This window comes from Carcharodon carcharias, chromosome 5 (assembly GCF_017639515.1).
Source record: "Carcharodon carcharias isolate sCarCar2 chromosome 5, sCarCar2.pri, whole genome shotgun sequence".
Lineage (NCBI taxonomy): Eukaryota > Metazoa > Chordata > Chondrichthyes > Lamniformes > Lamnidae > Carcharodon > Carcharodon carcharias.
The window spans coordinates 130,160,268-130,177,944 of NC_054471.1; the positions used below are offsets into that span (position 1 = coordinate 130,160,268).

The 17,677-nt window shown below is 41.7% G+C and overlaps 1 protein-coding gene across 4 annotated transcripts in view; it reads right to left on the reverse strand.

Annotated features, from left to right (window-relative positions):
- The window catches only part of LOC121278260 (synaptotagmin-like protein 2), a 206,545-nt gene that overhangs the window by 103,195 nt on the left and 85,673 nt on the right, over nt 1-17,677 (reverse strand). For 3 of the 4 annotated variants that reach the window (XM_041188501.1, XM_041188500.1, XM_041188499.1), the window contains one exon: nt 10,691-12,049. The exons of the other annotated variant lie outside the window; for it this stretch is intronic. In XM_041188501.1, the coding sequence (XP_041044435.1) occupies nt 10,691-12,049 (1,359 nt within the window). The remainder of the gene's footprint in view (nt 1-10,690; nt 12,050-17,677) is intronic. 4 annotated transcript variants of the gene reach the window in all.

A 17,677-nucleotide genomic window follows, 5' to 3' on the forward strand; every position in this document is an offset into this window, starting at 1 on the left:
GATTGTCCATCCACGTGGACGGGAAAGCACACTGACATGTTTCACAACAGCACGCAGGCAACATGCACTTGGCGGCCTTTACTTTGGGGGAACTGAGGTGAGTGAACAGCAGTGTTCTCCACAGCTCACCCATTATTTATAGGCCTCGGGGCGCCGAGGAGCGGAGGCAACTGATGCCTGGCCTCAGAGGCAACTGCTAAGGAGGGAAGAGGGATGTCAAGTGCTACCCTGGTGCTGCATCCCACGCATAGGCAATTGAGGTGGGGGGGCAAGGTAAGCGAGGGAAGTGGCCATGCATTAGAGACACCTGTATAAACTGACCATGCCTCTGCAAATAAGACAGATTAGGAACAGCCACAATGACATGATTGGGGTCAAGGTCCTAGCCTGCCTGCCCATGCAAGCAATGTGGAGGCACCAAAGGGCCACCAAGCACTCCATCCCTTACCCTGACCCCACGACCATCCCCCCCCACCCCCACCCCCGGCACAGACTTTGAGCCCACCACCACTTTATTGGGCCACGGAGCAGTTGGATTACACACGTTGTACAACCTCCTCACCAACACTGGCCATGTAGCAGTCACTGCTGGAGGCACACACAACCCCTTGTAATCTCAGCATCTTGGTTTGGACCAGTGTCAAACATGTCACAGGTTGACAGGGCAGCCATGCAGCGCACTCATCTGTGGCCATCCAAGGGGTGACCAGCACTCTCCAGGAAGCATTAAGGGGCAGTCACACAGGGCCAGGAAAGGTGCCAAGTACAGCCATGAAAACCACATTACTCTCTCTCGTGTTACAGGAGGACCGCGTCAGGGTCATGGATCCTGGTGACGTAGCTGTATGCCTGATGGCCTACAGGGACTGTAGAAGACGGAGGAGAGAGTGACTGAGGCACCTGGCACACCAGCAACCTCATGAAGGAGCATGCAGGAGCAGCAACATCATGAAGAAGGAGCAACAGGGGCTCCTGCACACACTGCCCATGAGCGACAGCGAACCATGGTTAGTCGGCGCCTAGCAACACCCAGAGTCTATAGATAGAAACATAGAAACATAGAAAATAGGAGCAGGAGTAGGCCATTTAGCCCTTCAAGCCTGCTCTGCTATGATCATCATGATCATGGCTGATCATCCAACTCGATAGCCTGCTCCCACTTTTTCCTCATATCCTTTGATCCCTTTCGACCCAAGAGCTATATCTAACTCCTTCTTGAAAACATACAATGTTTTGGCCTCAACTACTTTCTGTAGTAGTGAATTCCACAAAATCACTACTCTCCGGGTGAAGAAATTTCTCCTTATCTCAGTCCTAAGTGGTCTGCCCCATATCCTCAGACCATGACTTCCTGGTTCTGGACTCCCCCACCATTGAGAACGTCCTTCCTGCATCAAGAACAAAAACAAAAATACCTGGAAAAACTCAGCAGGTCTGACAGCATCTGTGGAGAGGATACAGTTGACATTTCGAGGCCATATGACCCTTCATCAGAACTAAGACATATAGAAATGAGATGAAATATAAGCTGTTAGAAGGGGATTGGGACAGTTTAGTCTACTGCATTCCTGCTCCCAATGCGGTTTCCTCTACGTTGGGGAGACCAAACGCAGACTGGATGACCGCTTTGCAGAACACCTTCGGTCTGTCCACAAGCATTACCCAGAGCTCCCTGTCGCTTGCCATTTTAACACACCACCCTGCTCTCATGTCCATCCTTGGCCTGCTGCAATGTTCCAGTGAAGCTCAACGCAAACTGGAGGAACAGCACCTCATCTTCTGACTTGGTTCTTTACAGCCTTCTGGCCTTAATATTGAGTTCAACAATTTTAGATCATGAACTCTCTCCTCCATCCCCACCCCCTTTCCGATCCCCCTTTTTCCAAAAATTTATAATTTTTTTACAACTATAATTTTTTCTTTTCCCTCCTATTTTTCAATTTATTTTGATCTATTGTTTTATCTCCACCTTTTAGCCCATTTTGATCCCTTCCCCCCACCCCACCCGCACTAGGGCCATCTGCCACTAGCTTGTCCTGCTTGCTTCCCTTAATGTCCCCATTTGCACATCCTTTTGATAATATCACCACTGTAAACACCCCTTTGTCCTTTTGTCTGTGACATCTTTGGCCGTCTCTGCTTATATTTCATCTCATTTCTATATGTCTTAGTTCTGATTAAGGGTTATATGGATTCGAAACATCAACTGTATCCCTCTCTCACAGATGCTGTCAGACCTGCTGAGATTTTCCAGGTATTTTTGTTTTTGTTCTAGATTTCCATCATCTGCAGTATTTTGCTTTTATCTTGCTGCATCCACCCTGTCTAGTCCTGTTAGAATTTCTTCTGAACTCCATCGAATATAATCCTAACTGACTCAATCTCTCCTCATTATCAGTCTTGCCATCCCAGGAATCAGCCTGGTAAATCTTCACTGCACTCCCTCTATAGCAAGGACATCCTTCCTCAGATAAAGAGACCAAAACTGCACACAATATTCCAGGTGTGGTCTCACCAAGGACCTGTGTAATTGCAGCAAGGCATCCCTGTTCCTGTACTCGAATTCTCTCACTATGAAGGCCAACATACCATTTGCCTTCTTCACCGCCTGCTGCACCTGCTTACTGACTGGCGTATGAGGATACCCAGATCATGTTGCACATTCCCCTCTCTCAATTTATAGCCACTCAGATAATAATCTGCTTTCCTGTTTTTGCTACCAAAGTGGATAACCTCACACTTACCCACATTATACTGCATCTGCCATGCATTTGCCCAATCACGCAGCTTGTCCAAATCACACTGAAGCATCTCTGCATCCTCCTCACAGCTCATCCTCCCACCCAGCTTTGTGTCTTCTGCAAATTTGGCAATATTACACTTAGTTCCCTCATCTAAATCATTAATATACCTTGTGAATAGCTGGGGTCCCAGCACCATTCCCTGCGGTACCCCACTAGTCACTGCCTGCCATTCGGAAAAAGACCCATTTATTCCTACTCTTTGTTTCCTGTCTGCCAACCAGTTTTCTATCTATCTCAATACACTACCCCCAATCCCATGAGCTCTAATTTTATACACTAATCTCTTATGTGGGACTTTGTCAAAAGCCTTCTGAAAGATGCCGCCTGCCATTCCTGCAGGTGACTGAGAACCAGTATCGCCAACGACTGCACATGAACTCTATCGGCTGTTTGGCAAATGTGCCTGAGAAAGCAAGGGGAGATAATTAGTGCATGGCAGTGGCCTGTTAGACAGGACACATCACTCATGCCATGGGTGTCTGATGGATGTTGCACTGCTGGATCCTCACTTGGTAGAGCAGCGCCGACCTCACCATCAGCAGAGGACCGGTTCTGGTCATTTCCGGCCAGCTGGATGGCTCTGTTTTCGAATTCTGTCAGAACCTTGAATTCCGGCATCCTCCCACCTGTCTGTAACCTTTCCCTCTTGTTGTAGCCAGCTTGTCCTGCATGGATAGAGATGGGGAGAGTGCATTGGGACTCCTGCCAGGCCAGATGATAAGTATGCCTGGCCTGCATGGGTGGTAAATGGTCCTATTGACGGGATGAGGGCAATGATGGTGTGTGTGAAAGAGTGAATGGTGATGTCCCTTGCACTGGCAGTGAGTGAGGACACTGTGGATGTGCTATGGATTTGTGAGTGAGAGAGTTTGGAGTGATGAAAAGAGTGACTTACCCTGGCAGAACAGAGGAGATCATTCATCCTTTTGCGGCACTGGATGGCTGTCCTCCTCTGTAGGGCGTTCGCACTGACCACCGCTGCCACCACCTCCCAAGCCAGTTGATGACATTGCTACCCATCCTGCAACCAGAGTGGGGGTAGGGCACATCCCTGCGGGCCTCCACAGCATCTAGGAGTCACTCAAGGGAACCATCGTTGAAGTGGGGGGCTGCAGTCTTTTTGCCTTTGCTGGTCATGTCTCCTAGGAAGAGGTGGTGAGCTGATGGCGATGAGCGCTTTTCTGGCCCGCCTGCCATGGAAACGGCGTGTTTCACGGGAGTGAAGATATAATGAGGCGAGCTCGGGAAGATACAGCGTGAAAATCCGCCATTTTCATCGCCATGCAGGACTCCATTTTACCCACCCACTACTGCACTTAGTGCAATTCTGGGAAAATTCCGCCCAACATATGCTTCAGCAACAATCAAAAAAAGAAATTAGCCAATAGAAAGGAGAAGCAGTATATGCCCCAAAACTTCCAAAATAAAATTTCGGAGTGCCACAACTGAGCGCCGTGATTCTCAATCTGATCACCTGTAGGGCGTGACTTCATGCCTGCTTGGAGTTATCAGCTGAACCTTCACCCTATCCAGCTAAATTCTTCAAGCTTTGTAACAAGGTGAGTTGCTATATTAGATATAGGCCCGGAACGTGCTGTTGTATTGACAAATAAATTGTCTTTGCTAGTCATCATGACTCCACTGAAGCTGACCGCAACTTCGGAGTCTGCACATGTGCAGAATAACACAGAGATCCAAAAGTTTCTATCAGTAATTTCACAATCCTTCAGAGGGTGTGCTGTTGAAAAGCCCCCAGAGAGAAATCCCTGAACAATCAGTGAATTGACGAAAACTTCAAACTTCCATTTTTACGCTGTTAGTTTTGCTGTATGAACCCTTTAAAAAATTACACTTGTTGAATAAGGCGTAACCAGTTTTTAAATGGTGTATTAACTTCATAATTACTCTCACTAGCCCAGAAAAGATAATCTTACATTTGTGGAATGTCAAATTTCTCCAATACAATAAAAAAATCCACATAGTTTGAAAATAATTTGAAAAGTTTGTTTAGAATTATTTTAGCATCCATCTTAATCCAATCATAATCATGGATTTCATTCTTGGTAAAATTTAAACTAAAAGTGAATGGACATAATGGTTTTAATTTTCAGGTTTGTAGAAATCTGTTGGGAATACTTCAATGTGCTTCCCTATTTAATGACATCACTGTTGCTGCACGCTTGAAAATCCCTTGTATGGGCAGCAGATTCAAACTGCCATTGCGATAGGAGAAATCAATGCCCGAGAGATTGCTAGATCTTTGTGGACAGCAACTGTTCTGTTGAAGGGTCATGAGGACTCGAAACGTCAACTCTTTTCTTCTCCGCTGATGCTGCCAGACCTGCTGAGTTTTTCCGGGTAATTCTGTTTTTGTTTTGGATTTCCAGCATCCGCAGTTTTTTGTTTTTATCTCTGAATGCCATTACTTCATTGCTGGCTGCATAATCCAGTCTATGGGTTTCTACAACTGCATTGTGTAGTGGATAGGTTCAACAATTTCCTGAACCCGATTATGTATATTACGTCAATAATTGAGAGACTCTGTGGAAAGCAATAGGGAGAATTTTCTCCCTGTCGGGCAGACCGGTTGGGAGCGGGCGCAGGCAAGCATGGAGCCACCCGCAATCGGCTGTGTGCTGCCATTTTAGGTGGGCAAACCAATTAAGGCCCACCCAGCATGACACGCACCTGGAAGCGCCATGCGCCCCCTGTGTGGATGGAGGGGAGGGGTGGAGGGAGAGTTGGTGCCTGCGCTCTTTCGCTGCCTCAGGGAGATTAATCTTATTATGAAATATTGAAGAAAAAATAAAATTATTCAGATATGTCCCCTCATGTGACAGTGTCACATGAGCTGGGACATGTTTATGAATTTTGATAAAACTTTTTATGTCATTAATAAATCCTTCATGAAACCTCATCCCACCCATGGATGAAGTTTCATGAAAAATGCAAAGGCTGCCTGGGCTCTTCATCTGCCCGCCAACCTTAAGGTTGGATGGGCAGCTCATTTAATTGAGTACTTTGATTAGTTTATTAATGGACTTAAAAGGCCAGTTCGGCGGGCATGCAGCTGACGCTGGTGCATGCCCACTGAACTAAAGGTCGGAATGATGCGTGGTGACGTCAGAACACACACCCAATGTCACCGCGCATCATTTTACACGTCAGTGTGAGGTGCTCACCTCCGCACGCCAAACAAAAGATCCTGCCCAATGAGACAACAGTATGCTGTAAACAAAACACTCTTGGTTGAAACTAAAAATCTTGGCTTTTCTTTGATGATATTAAGAACCAGAAACAATCATGATTCAATTGGTCTACAGGTGTATTTTTAAGCAACAAATCTGATCTACTGATAACATGCTATGCCTGAGGTATCTCCCCTAGAGCCTCATTTTCCAGATGATTTAGAATTCCTGAAAGCCTTCAGCACTCCCAAATCAAGCAGGAAGTCATATTTCACCTTTAATCTCTAATTTGACTATCAACTTTAAAATGATAGAAATATGAACTCTTTTATCATAGTTCAATATTAAGCTTTGGGTGAAAAAATAATTTTTGTAATCTGAACCATATTATGTAGTTTAATAGTGGTTCAGGAATATATTGAGACCAGAAAAAAAATACTCCCTATTACAGGCCTTTCATATAATTTTAACCGGTGCTTCCTTATTCACATAAATAAATTTTCCTCAAATTAAAGAAACAGTCTCTTAAAGAGCATTTACTATCAATACTTCGTTATGAATTTCAGTTTAAGACACCAAATACTTCCAAACATAAGAGTTGTATGTTTTTTAATGAGGACAAGAGTTATCACTAAACCCTCCCAATACCTTGGGTGTTCTTTTAAAATGTAAATGTTACTTTATCAAATTACAGTGCTACTAAATGAAGGAACTTTCAGGATAATAGGCCTGAACTCAATTTGACTGCTCTGGTGGACTCCCGCTGCAAGTGTGGCAGGATCCATCAGACTGTTTGCAAGCTCAATCCAGATAAGACACCTTAAACTGAGTTTCCAGGATGGTTTTGTGGAGGTAGAGTTCCTGCCTGTTCATTAAGGCCATTGCCCTCAGGAAGGAGAGGGAGAACTTCCTAAGTTGTGACCATCTTGACCCTCAGTTGGGACCCAACGTGCAATAGGAATAGGAAGGCCTGGTCTCACCAGGACTTGCTCAATCACAATGGAAGTGGGACCAGTTGGGGTCCAACTTGGTATGAAAGCAAAAAAACGCGGATGCTGGAAATCTGAAATAAAAACTGAAAATGCTAGAAAATCTCAGCAGGTCTGGCAGCATCTGTGGAGCAAGAAACAGAGTTAACATTTCAAGCCTAATATGAATCTTCTTCAGATCCAAATTGGATCAGGGTCAGGGTCTTGAAGATAAGGAGGCCGATAAGTGTGTGAAGGATAGACATGACCTGCTTTGTTAGAGGACTGCTTGTATATCCAGATAGTTCTTCCAGGGAAGAGCGAACCTATCACACTGCCTGGGTAGCCACTGGAGGAATTTCCCAGGTCATTTCTACTGAGGTACAACAGATATACCTGCACACTGCAGAAGGCCTGAACTTGCCCATCCCACTCATGGACAACAAAAACCTCAGTGGTTGAGCTCTACAGTGGGCACAAGACTGCCAGGATTGCCCCCCTATGAAATTAACAGGCTGTACTGTTTTTAAACACTACCTTTGAAGCACTCAGCGCCATGGCTGGTTTGTCACATACACTTACAAAAGCATGGAAAAATGTAGATTCTACATATTTTACACGAAGAGTTGGGAAAATGAATGGGAGAAATGAAAAGTTTATGAACTTCAACTTGAGAAAATATGGTTCTGTACGGGTACAGTGTTGTACTTTGTAAAACAAGCAGGAATGTTTCAAGGATTCAGTCATTTGATTCTTGTGAAGTCATACTTCACCTCAACGTTTGGCTAGTAAAATCTCATTTGAACTGGTCTGTTTGCTGGACTCAAACTACAGCTTAAGTTTGACAGTTTTTCACTTGAGCTATGGCTGAGGGCTATAAAGTTTTATACCACATATAATGATTTGAGCTTTGGCTGATCTTTGGGTAGCACCAACTGTTCAAATAACTGAACACTTGCCTGATTGCTACAAGCCACAAGGTGAAAACTCCTCCCTTTCTGGCAGTTTCGAGTTCTCGAAGTCAATGTCCTGATAGGAATTCAAAGTGGTAGCAAATGTTGCAAAGAACTTTAGAACACTTCAGAAGTAAACAGGTATTCTCTATAAAAGCATCTACAACCTACTTCTACACAAAAAAGTTTCATTTTTAAAACATTTCGGATAAGAGTCAAAGCATCATCAAAAACTCCCCAGCTTAGGTTTAGAGCATGAATCAGATCCATTGGAAGCTGATTCCAAAGACAGAAATAATCATTCCAGTTCTATTTTAGAGTAGGCCTTTTAGATATCCAAACAATGGCTATATTACTTTTCAATAATTGCACAGATTTTTGAAAATTCCACAACAGTCTTCACAAGCTTAGTGTATCTTAGCTTTAAAAACATAGTTATTCACATTGCATTATGTAAGTTCATATTGAAACAACTCTAACAACATATTTTAAGATACAACTGGAAACAAATCACCCAGATAAACCTTCAAATTATCTAAATATAAAAACAAAAAACTGCAGATGCTGGAAATCCAAAACAAAAACAGAATTACCTGGAAAAACTCAGCAGGTCTGGCAAGGACAGACATGTGGGCAAGAGAGCAGGGTGGAGTGTTAAAATGGCAAGCGACATGGAGGTCTGGGTAATGTTTGCGAAGGTGTTCTGCAAAGCGGTCGCCCTGCATGTCTGTCCTTGGCTTGCTGCATTGTTCCAGTGAAGCTCAACGCAAACTGGAGGAACAGCACCTCATCTTCCGACTAGGCACTTTACAGCCTTCCGGACTGAGTATTGAATTCAACAACTTTAGATCTTGAACTCCCTCCTCCATCCCCACCCCCTTTCCGTTTCTTCTCCCTCCCTTTTGTTTTTTCCAATAATTTATATAGATTTTTCTTTTCCCACCTATTTCCATTATTTTTAAATCTATACCTTTTATGCCCTGTTAGTCCTATTTCACCCCACCCCACTAGTGCTGTACTTTGCATGGCCTGCCATCCATTCTTAATTAGCACATTCTTTTAGATAATATCACCACCTTCAACACCTCTTTGTTCTTTTGTCTGTGACATCTTTTGATTATCTGCTCCTATCACTGTTTGTTTGTCCCTACAACCACACCCTCCCACTTCTCTCCACCCCACCTTAAACCAGCTTATATTTTACCCCTCTCCTATTTTTACTCAGTTCCGTTGAAGGGTCATGAGGACTCGAAACGTCAACTTTGTTCTTCTCCCCGATGCCGCCAGACCTGCTGAGTTTTTCCAGGTAATTCTGTTTTTGCTTCAAATTATCTATTAGCAGCTAATTGTTTCAATGGAATTCCAATATTTTCACTTACTTTTAGTACAGTCATTCACTGAATCTCAGAATAACTTCAAATAGGCCCATCATTCAGTTAGAGGACAAGTTATCAAGATACTGCCTCAATGAAAGGAGGGAGATTTTGAGGCCTCCTGCCCAGTGGAAATCGAGTGATACCAGTGTGAAAGTCATGGGATAGAACTTACCATCAGGTTTCTGCTGTCAATGTGGCCATCACCATTTGCATGGGTTCTCAGAATAAGCAGCCACAGGAGCAAGAAAACATCAATGTAGATATTTTAGATTGAGGACCTACAATGTGAATGGAACTGCTTTGCATTTTAGGATTCAAATACATGAAGTGTGGACAGCAGAAACTCTGCCTGGTAACAGCTGGCCTTCCAGTTGAAAAGCAGCATAAAGATAAGTCCACAGATATTCTGTGAGATCAGGAGGAACAGGAGTTCTCCTCTAGCCTTCATAAAAGTAACTTGGGCTGCTGCTACTGCTGTGGTGCTTGGTTGGACTCTCCCACTCCCCCAAGAATGGCCTCCCCTGCCTACCTACCTGTGGGCCCAGATGCCAACCAAGACACTCCAATATAACAGAAGCCCAGAGGTGCAGGCTGCCCTGGTATACTGCTCCATGCATGCCAGCTCTAGATTAATGAGGCCTTGGTCATCCCACTCCCAAATGATTGTGTGTGTACCAGGTCTCTCATAACACTGGAACCACTGCCAGCCCACCACATCTGCTACTTTCTCATTGTCCCCTTTGCCGTTCTGTTTCTACACCGTTGGTCCACTTCAAAGCCAGTCCCTGCCACTCACACTGCACGATCATGAATACCCTTTCCGGCCCACTTGCTGCAACTATCTATCACCATGGCAGAATACTGAAGTCAGAAACAACAATGCTCCTCTGCTGATTGAATATTGGCAGTGCTCACCCCACCGTACTACTCTCTGCCTCTATTTTTTCTGTGATTGTTTAATGGCAACTCTCTGTCCCCAAGTATTTTCAGTCAGAACTCTGGCAGTTCTTAAGGTTGCTGGCAAAAAATATTTGCTCTCTCCCTGCCACTCCTTCTGTTCTCTGCCCATATTCCCTCTCACCCACTTCTCTCTCTTCCCCATCTTCCACCAAATCCTCGCCTCACCTCTCATCCACTTCCACCCTTTTCTGTCCTCTCTCTCTTCTACCCAACACCTCTATCCTTCCCTTCCTCTATCCTCATCCATCTCCTTCTCTCCTCTTTCCCTCCCTCTCCCAAGTTTTCTGAAAACTGACTTGTAGTGGCTTGAGATGTGTTAAACTACTATTCAGTTTTAAAAGTGGAAACAAAATAGCAACTGCCAAAATAAGCAAGAAAAGGGACTTTCATGTTTCATCAGAAATAAGTTAAATGCCTTTAGACAACTAAATTACAGCGTACCGTGGGAGTTTCTCTGTGGCGCCTCTGAGTTTTCTCTCCAACTCAGTGATGGGAAATGGTCCTGTTCAGTTGTTCTTTTGTCAGTCAAAAACTGATCTACCTCTGGTTCGTTTTCATATCTTTGAGCTGGAGCTGAAGACAATGAGAAGAATTTGCTGGCATTACTGTCTTCTTGCTGTGACATGGCTTTTTTTGTACCCATTTTCAATGCTTCGTCAGCTTTCTGCCTTTCAACCATATTTGCCGGAGGCTTGTTTTTCATTGTAGCAGAGAACCTCACTTGTTTGCCACCCATCTCCAACCTTGTGTTGCCATCAGAATCCTCAGCTTGTGGTGGCACTGCTATGTCTTCTGTGGACCGAATTAGGGTCCATTTGGATAGGTTTTCTGACTCAGTGGAGCTAGTACTTGGACTGCGCTTTAAAATGCCTTTTCTTTTTGAATGCTCATTCTCTCCTCTTCCTAATGTAAGATTTGGTATGTCATTGTTATATTCTCCTGGCTTCTTGATATGGCTAGATGTGTTGTTCATTAAACTTAGAGGTCTATCTGGCTCAGAACTTTGGTCCAAGATATTGTGTATCTGTTGACCTTTTCCCTTTGATTGGTTGAGCTTTGTATTGGCTGCAAATGATTTTAAATCTGAAGGTCTTGAAGAAAACAAACTATCTATGTCAGATGATTCGCTCACGATACTTTCATTAACTGGATTTTGCACTGCTGCTATGTTTGATTTTATGGCACTTTCAGCACCATCTTTTTGTGGCTTTTTAGCACCCTGCAGAATTTCTGACAGCAATGTTGATGAATTTCTTGAAGATAGGTTCTTCCACCTCTCATCAGCGTTAAACATGTTGTTGTTTTCCTTTGAATTGGAGGGTATTTCTGCACTTGACACAGATAGTCCCTTAATATGGTCATTGTTCTCTGTGGGTTCTTGTGTAGTTTCTGCATCGCTGTGAAGCACCCCTGGATCATGACTGTCAAGTGCAGCTATCGGACTGTGCTTAAAATAACGGACGTGTTCAGAAATATCTGGCCTTCTAGATGGTTTGGTCTCCACTGGGGAAAATCCAGGTTGGTCACAATCTGTTTGTATGTCTAGATCGGTGGGAATTTTTCGAGGACTCTGCCAAATTAGATCCTCCCCTGGTGTCCTGAACTTTTCTTGTTCGGCCAATTGTAATTGTTGACTAATAGTGTAATCAGAATATGGATTTATTTCAGATATTGGTACATCTACTGCTGTAATGGATGAGTCCATGTTGGACAGAAGTATCTCATTGCTTGGAGATGTAGATTCATCATGATCCTCATGATCCTCAGTATGTCCTTTCATGTATGGTTTGATGTCATCTTCTGTGAAGATGTAATTAAGGCTATATGAGAAAAAGTCATGGTTCATAATATTCTACGGGTAATGAGCATCTGTTACAATGATATTAAGAAAAGCTTTCTGAGTATGTTTAAATTGAAACTGAAAGACACAAAATCTGGAAGGAGATAAACAACAGTGTCAGCTGAATCTGTCATATTAACCTAATAAAAGGTTGATACTGAGTCAGGAATTCCTTCCTTTTCTCTACTCACCCACCTGTTTTTGCCAGGCAAGTAGGGCTAAAACAACCTCCTTGTTTTTAAACTGTAGAAGAATATGCTTACTCACTCTTTCGTTACACACACATGCAATTGGAATTTCTTTTAGAATCCTTCAACAGGCACTTCACAAAAGTTTTGTTTTTGGAACTTCAAATAAATTATATATACTTAATTGTCTTGATCCACCATTTTAGTTACTTCTTCAAAAATTGAATCAGGTTTAACATTCTGAAGTTTTTAGTTATCTTTGGTCAGCGCCGTATATCTTAGATGATCATATATAGGATTACAAATGATGTTTTCATTAATTCCCCTGCCACAGAGACTAAACTTACTGGCCTATCACTTACAGAATGTGATTTTAATTCCTTTTTAAATAAGGGCACTACATGTGATTTTCATTCATCATCTGACTACTGAAAATATTCTCCCTTCAATAATTTCAGTGCACCAGGATAAATTGAATCTAGAATTACCTGGGAAAACTCAGCGGGTCTGGCAGCATCGGCGGAGAAGAAAAGAGTTGACGTTTCGAGTCCTCATGACTCTTCGAGAGAACCGTTCTGTTGAAGGGTCATGAGGACTCGTAACGTCAACTCTTTTCTTCTCTGCTGATGTTTTTCCAGGTTTTTGTTTTGGATTTCCAGTATCCGCAGATTTTTGTTTTTATAAATTGAATCTAGTCCTTTCTTCTTGAAGCCCTTTTAATTTAGTTTGCTCCATCATAAGATTTGCAAGTTTTTTGAGCCTTAGTCTTATCTGTTGTGCAAGGGCAGGGCTCACAATTATATACATTTCAGATGTAGTAAGATTTTCTGTCCACATTTCTAGTAACTACAGGCTTCTACAATCCACTTCTCCAGACTAATATTCTCCAATAATATCGTTGATTCTTCTGTTTGTCAATTCTGGTTTGAATGAGCACAATGTATCACTGTAAACCATTCTGGATGTTTCCATTCATGTCTGGTCAGTTGACTAGATCTTTAGCCTTTCCTTTGCCTAATTGCCTGCTGAGGTGTCTTAAAGATTTTTCCATCGAGTCTAATACCATTTTCTACAGCCAGTTCATCTCATGGACATAAGTATTCTTTAATACCAGTGGATGTAACCAACCTGGTTTGTGACCATCTGACTTTATGACCACAAGCAGATTTTGCACCATAATCCTTCTGGAGTTTTTTCTTATATGCGTAAGTTTCTATTGGCCCAAACTTTTCAGTCAGCAATGATATGTAACCTAATGAATAATGTGTCAACCTGTAAAATGATCCCTTTCTATGTGACAAAATGTCCTGGTGTTGAAATTTTGTGATCTGTCGTTTTGTTTCTTGGAAAGGTTAGATCACAGTTGATGTCCCATCTGAAGAATGCAATTTCTTTCATTTCCCTACATAGTCTTGGAGCACATTACATGCAAGAGATTTTGGTCATCCCTCTTTTAATATATTCTTCTTTAGCTATCTATCTACCTATCCATTTTTACCTATGGGCCACAGTGAGCATCACGGGCCACTGTTATATATTAAAATCACGATACAAATGTAAATTGTTTTTGTTGTAATAGTAGTTCCTGTGGCTTGAGCAACAGTATTATGTGTAAAGAAGTAGTCTTACTGATCATTATCCCTATAACCCAATCATTATTATCTAACATTGCCCCTACTGACACAAAGAACTAGGCCTGAACTTTTACTTTAGGTGCAATTGGCAATCTGGGCACCAATTATGCCCAAAATTGTATTCATTTTGAGAAGTCCTTTGTCCCACGGCCTTCTGCTCACTCATTTGCATATTGCTGAATGTAAAATCTGCTGTGAAGCAGTACCATTTGACACCATTTTAAAATGCAATTGAGAGGAAAAAAATTTGCTTTAAAAATACACAATATATTTAAGAACGTTAACTTGGTGCAGTTTTATTATCAAAGATGAAAATCAGTTTATCACAAAAGCAAGCATTTTTAATCAGAGTATCAAGTTCCCTATCTTTTGCAACCAGATTTCAACTAACAGGCGTGACTTATAAAAAAACTATTCAGAGCCATTTATAAGTTAAATTGGTAACAGTAGTCAGTTTCAAAGTAAATTTTTAAAAAGTCAAAAACTTTTAAAATATGCCTATTAATATCTTTCAGCCTAAAAGAAACCTTTTTTGGACCCTCCTCAAAAACTAACCAACAGGCTTAGCAGAAATTCCAAATAGAGGTGTGGCCAATTTTATAGGTAGGGCCAACTTCTACTTGACGTTTCTAAACCAGTGCAAAAAAATTCGATTTGTGTTGGATGTAATTTGTCCTTGAAACTCCTTGATCTTTTGTACTTGTTTGGGCAATTTTGGATGAACTGTGCAGAAAATGTATACAGGTAATTTGGAGATGCTTCCTGTTGGTCATGACTATTTTATTGTTTATCATTTTCTATCAGTGTCTGTACCCTTTTGTAGAATTGCATTCAAATGCAAAATTACTATTTGTCCTCACGCAGCATGGGATATTTAGCACTTATGGCTAGTCAAGTCTCCCTACTCTATGGTAGTTATTGTCATGCTATCATGTTAACTGAGCTTGATATTTGTTAGGTAATGAACTAACTCTGGAAAAAAAATAGCAGAACTCAAGTCAACTCAACTTTGATGTCAAGCATCTATGCACTTCAAAGGACTTGGAGAGAAGAGTAGAGAAGACCCGGCCACAACCTTTCCATCCCATTTAACTATCAAAATTGAGTCATGAGATTAGAGATTGGCTATTCATTTGTACAAGAAGGGAACAAGGATAAATTGGGTAACTACAAACCTGCATATCTAACATCAGGGTGAACTGTTTGAATTTATAATTTATGTTATTATGTCAGACCATTTAAAAATGCATAGGTTAATGAAGAAGAGACAGAGTGGATTTACAAAAACCAAGTCACGTTTGCAAATTTTTTTTGGATTAGCGATTGATTAGATAGAAAAAGGGAATACAAGTTGTGTACTATATATGGGCTTTCAGAAGTTTTTTTGATAAAATGTCTCACATGAGGTTTGTTAGAAACATTCAGGGAGATGGTAAAAGACGAGTTCAAACTGTGTAAGTATAAAGTTCATTGTTAAACAGGTTACAAGGATCAGGGTAAATGTGAGAAAAGTTAGGTGCAACGTACTCCAGGGGTGGGTGCTGGGCCCATTTTTGTTTTAGACATTTTGGATTTGGGCATAGTGAGCAGAAACTAAATCATTGTTGGCTAACAATGAATAGGACTATAAAAGATAGGAGAGTAGAGGATGCAGTCTCATGCAGTCTAATTTGCTGAATATAGGATATTGAAAATTAAGTGGGCAAAGACACTATTATCCAGCAAAAAAAAATCAACAAAAATCCCTCAGACATGAATGTTTGATAAAAAGAAGTGGTGGGCTGATGTTTATGGCAAGATCACAAATTCTTCAAGATCAAAGAGAATGAGAACTATTTTGTTTATATGGAATTGGAACAATTCCCAATCCCAAAAACCACACCAACATAAAGATTCTGACAAGAAATTACAGACTGTCTTTTGGAAAAGATGTGAATGATCCTTGTCAGACGAAATAATTTATCTTTCATGAAATTAACTTTGTTCTCATCACGATATGATAATCACTGCTGGGGAATCGAAACATTTCCACTTATGGCATCTAACATCAAGGTCAAAGTCATCCAAGTTGGGCACAATGCAAGTTAAAGTGCCTCAGGGCATGCTAATCTCAGCCTCAGAAAAATTCCCTGCAGTAACAGAGTGACATTTCCACTTCTACACCTCAAAATCTAATGATATCTGGAAAAAACTAGCTATTTAGTGCTAATTAATGCTGAGTTACATAGTTTTATGCTAGAGGCCTCAGAAACAAGCATTGTCTTGATATTCCACAGTGAAATCCAACAGATAATCCAAACAATTTACAACAGCCAAAAAACACTATAGGAAAAATTTTTGCCCCATCGGAGATGTTGGACGGGGGCGGGCGCAAACACAATTGGCTCCCCTGATTGGGGCCGTGCCGCCATTGTACATGGGTGGGCCTTAACCGCCCAGAAGCACTGTGCGCTCCCTGTGCGGGTGGGGCGGATTCTGAGAGTCGTTTTCTGCGGTCTTTCGCGCATGCGCGCAGAAGAGCACAGAAATCTCCCTGAGGCATGGTGGCGCCTCAGGGAGATTAGTTTGACATGTGTAAATTGAAATAAAGGAGAAAAAACTTTTAAACCATGTTCCCTCATTTGACACTGTTATATGAGCTGGGACATGTCAAAGAATTAATGTAAAAATTTTTATTAGATTTTAAAACACTTCATGAAACCTCATCCTGCCCGTGGATGAGGTTTCATGAAGAATGCGAAGACCGCCTGGGCTCTTCGCCCACCCACCAACCTTAAGGTTGGACGGGCAGCTCATTTAATTGAGCTAGTTAGGTTTTAATTGGCCTTAATAGGCCATTTAATAGGCCTTTGACAGTTCGGTGGGTGTCGAAAATCTAAATGACAGTGCGGTGACATTGGGACACCCGCCTGATGTCACCACGCGTCATTTTACGCGTCTGCTCACCGACCAGAGAATTCAGCCCTATGATAGACACAGGAACAGAAAGGAAGGGCGCACTAACAATGTAAACCACATACGAGTGAATGTTAAACAATATGAAAGTATTGAGGCTTAGTATTAAGTTCCCAAGCCTTGTTAAATTTATTGTAGACAGTAGGTGAAGAAAGAGAGCAGAAGTCAATTCTTAGTCAATTTTAGATTTGTTTTAGATTTAGATTTATGAGGTTTTACAAATGTATAGCTCCTAACTCTACACCCACTACCACTGTCAATAAGTGTCTCATCACATGTGCAGAAATCATTATCTGATGGGTTCCACCCACTTGTAGACATTTAGTTTTAATTTATATAATTAACAAGCCTTGTTTGAAAAATAAAGGAAGACTGTTCAAATAAAGACTTGGGAGCACCAGAGACTGAAACTTCAGAAATATAAACACAAATGATCAAAAAAATTGAAAGTTATGAAATAGGACACCCTGGACACCCAACCTCAACAGGAATTACACAAATGCTAGCCTAGCGGGCCCTCATATGAACAGATCAAGATAACTTTTTCAACTTTTGCTTCAAAAAGAACCCAATAAACAATGAATCCTGACAAGCTCTGAATAGACAGTCACCCAAAAACAACAATGCACAAATGATAAGGAATTTAAAACCTAAATGAAAATGCTTACAAGAGAAAGAGAAACCATGGAAAGAAATTGGAAAAGGTACAAAATCAAATGCTTCAGATGAACTGCCACAAAATATTATCGAGCAACTTCATCAACACAAACTACCTGGTGCTTGCTCTCACCAATCTAGCATTAGCAATTTC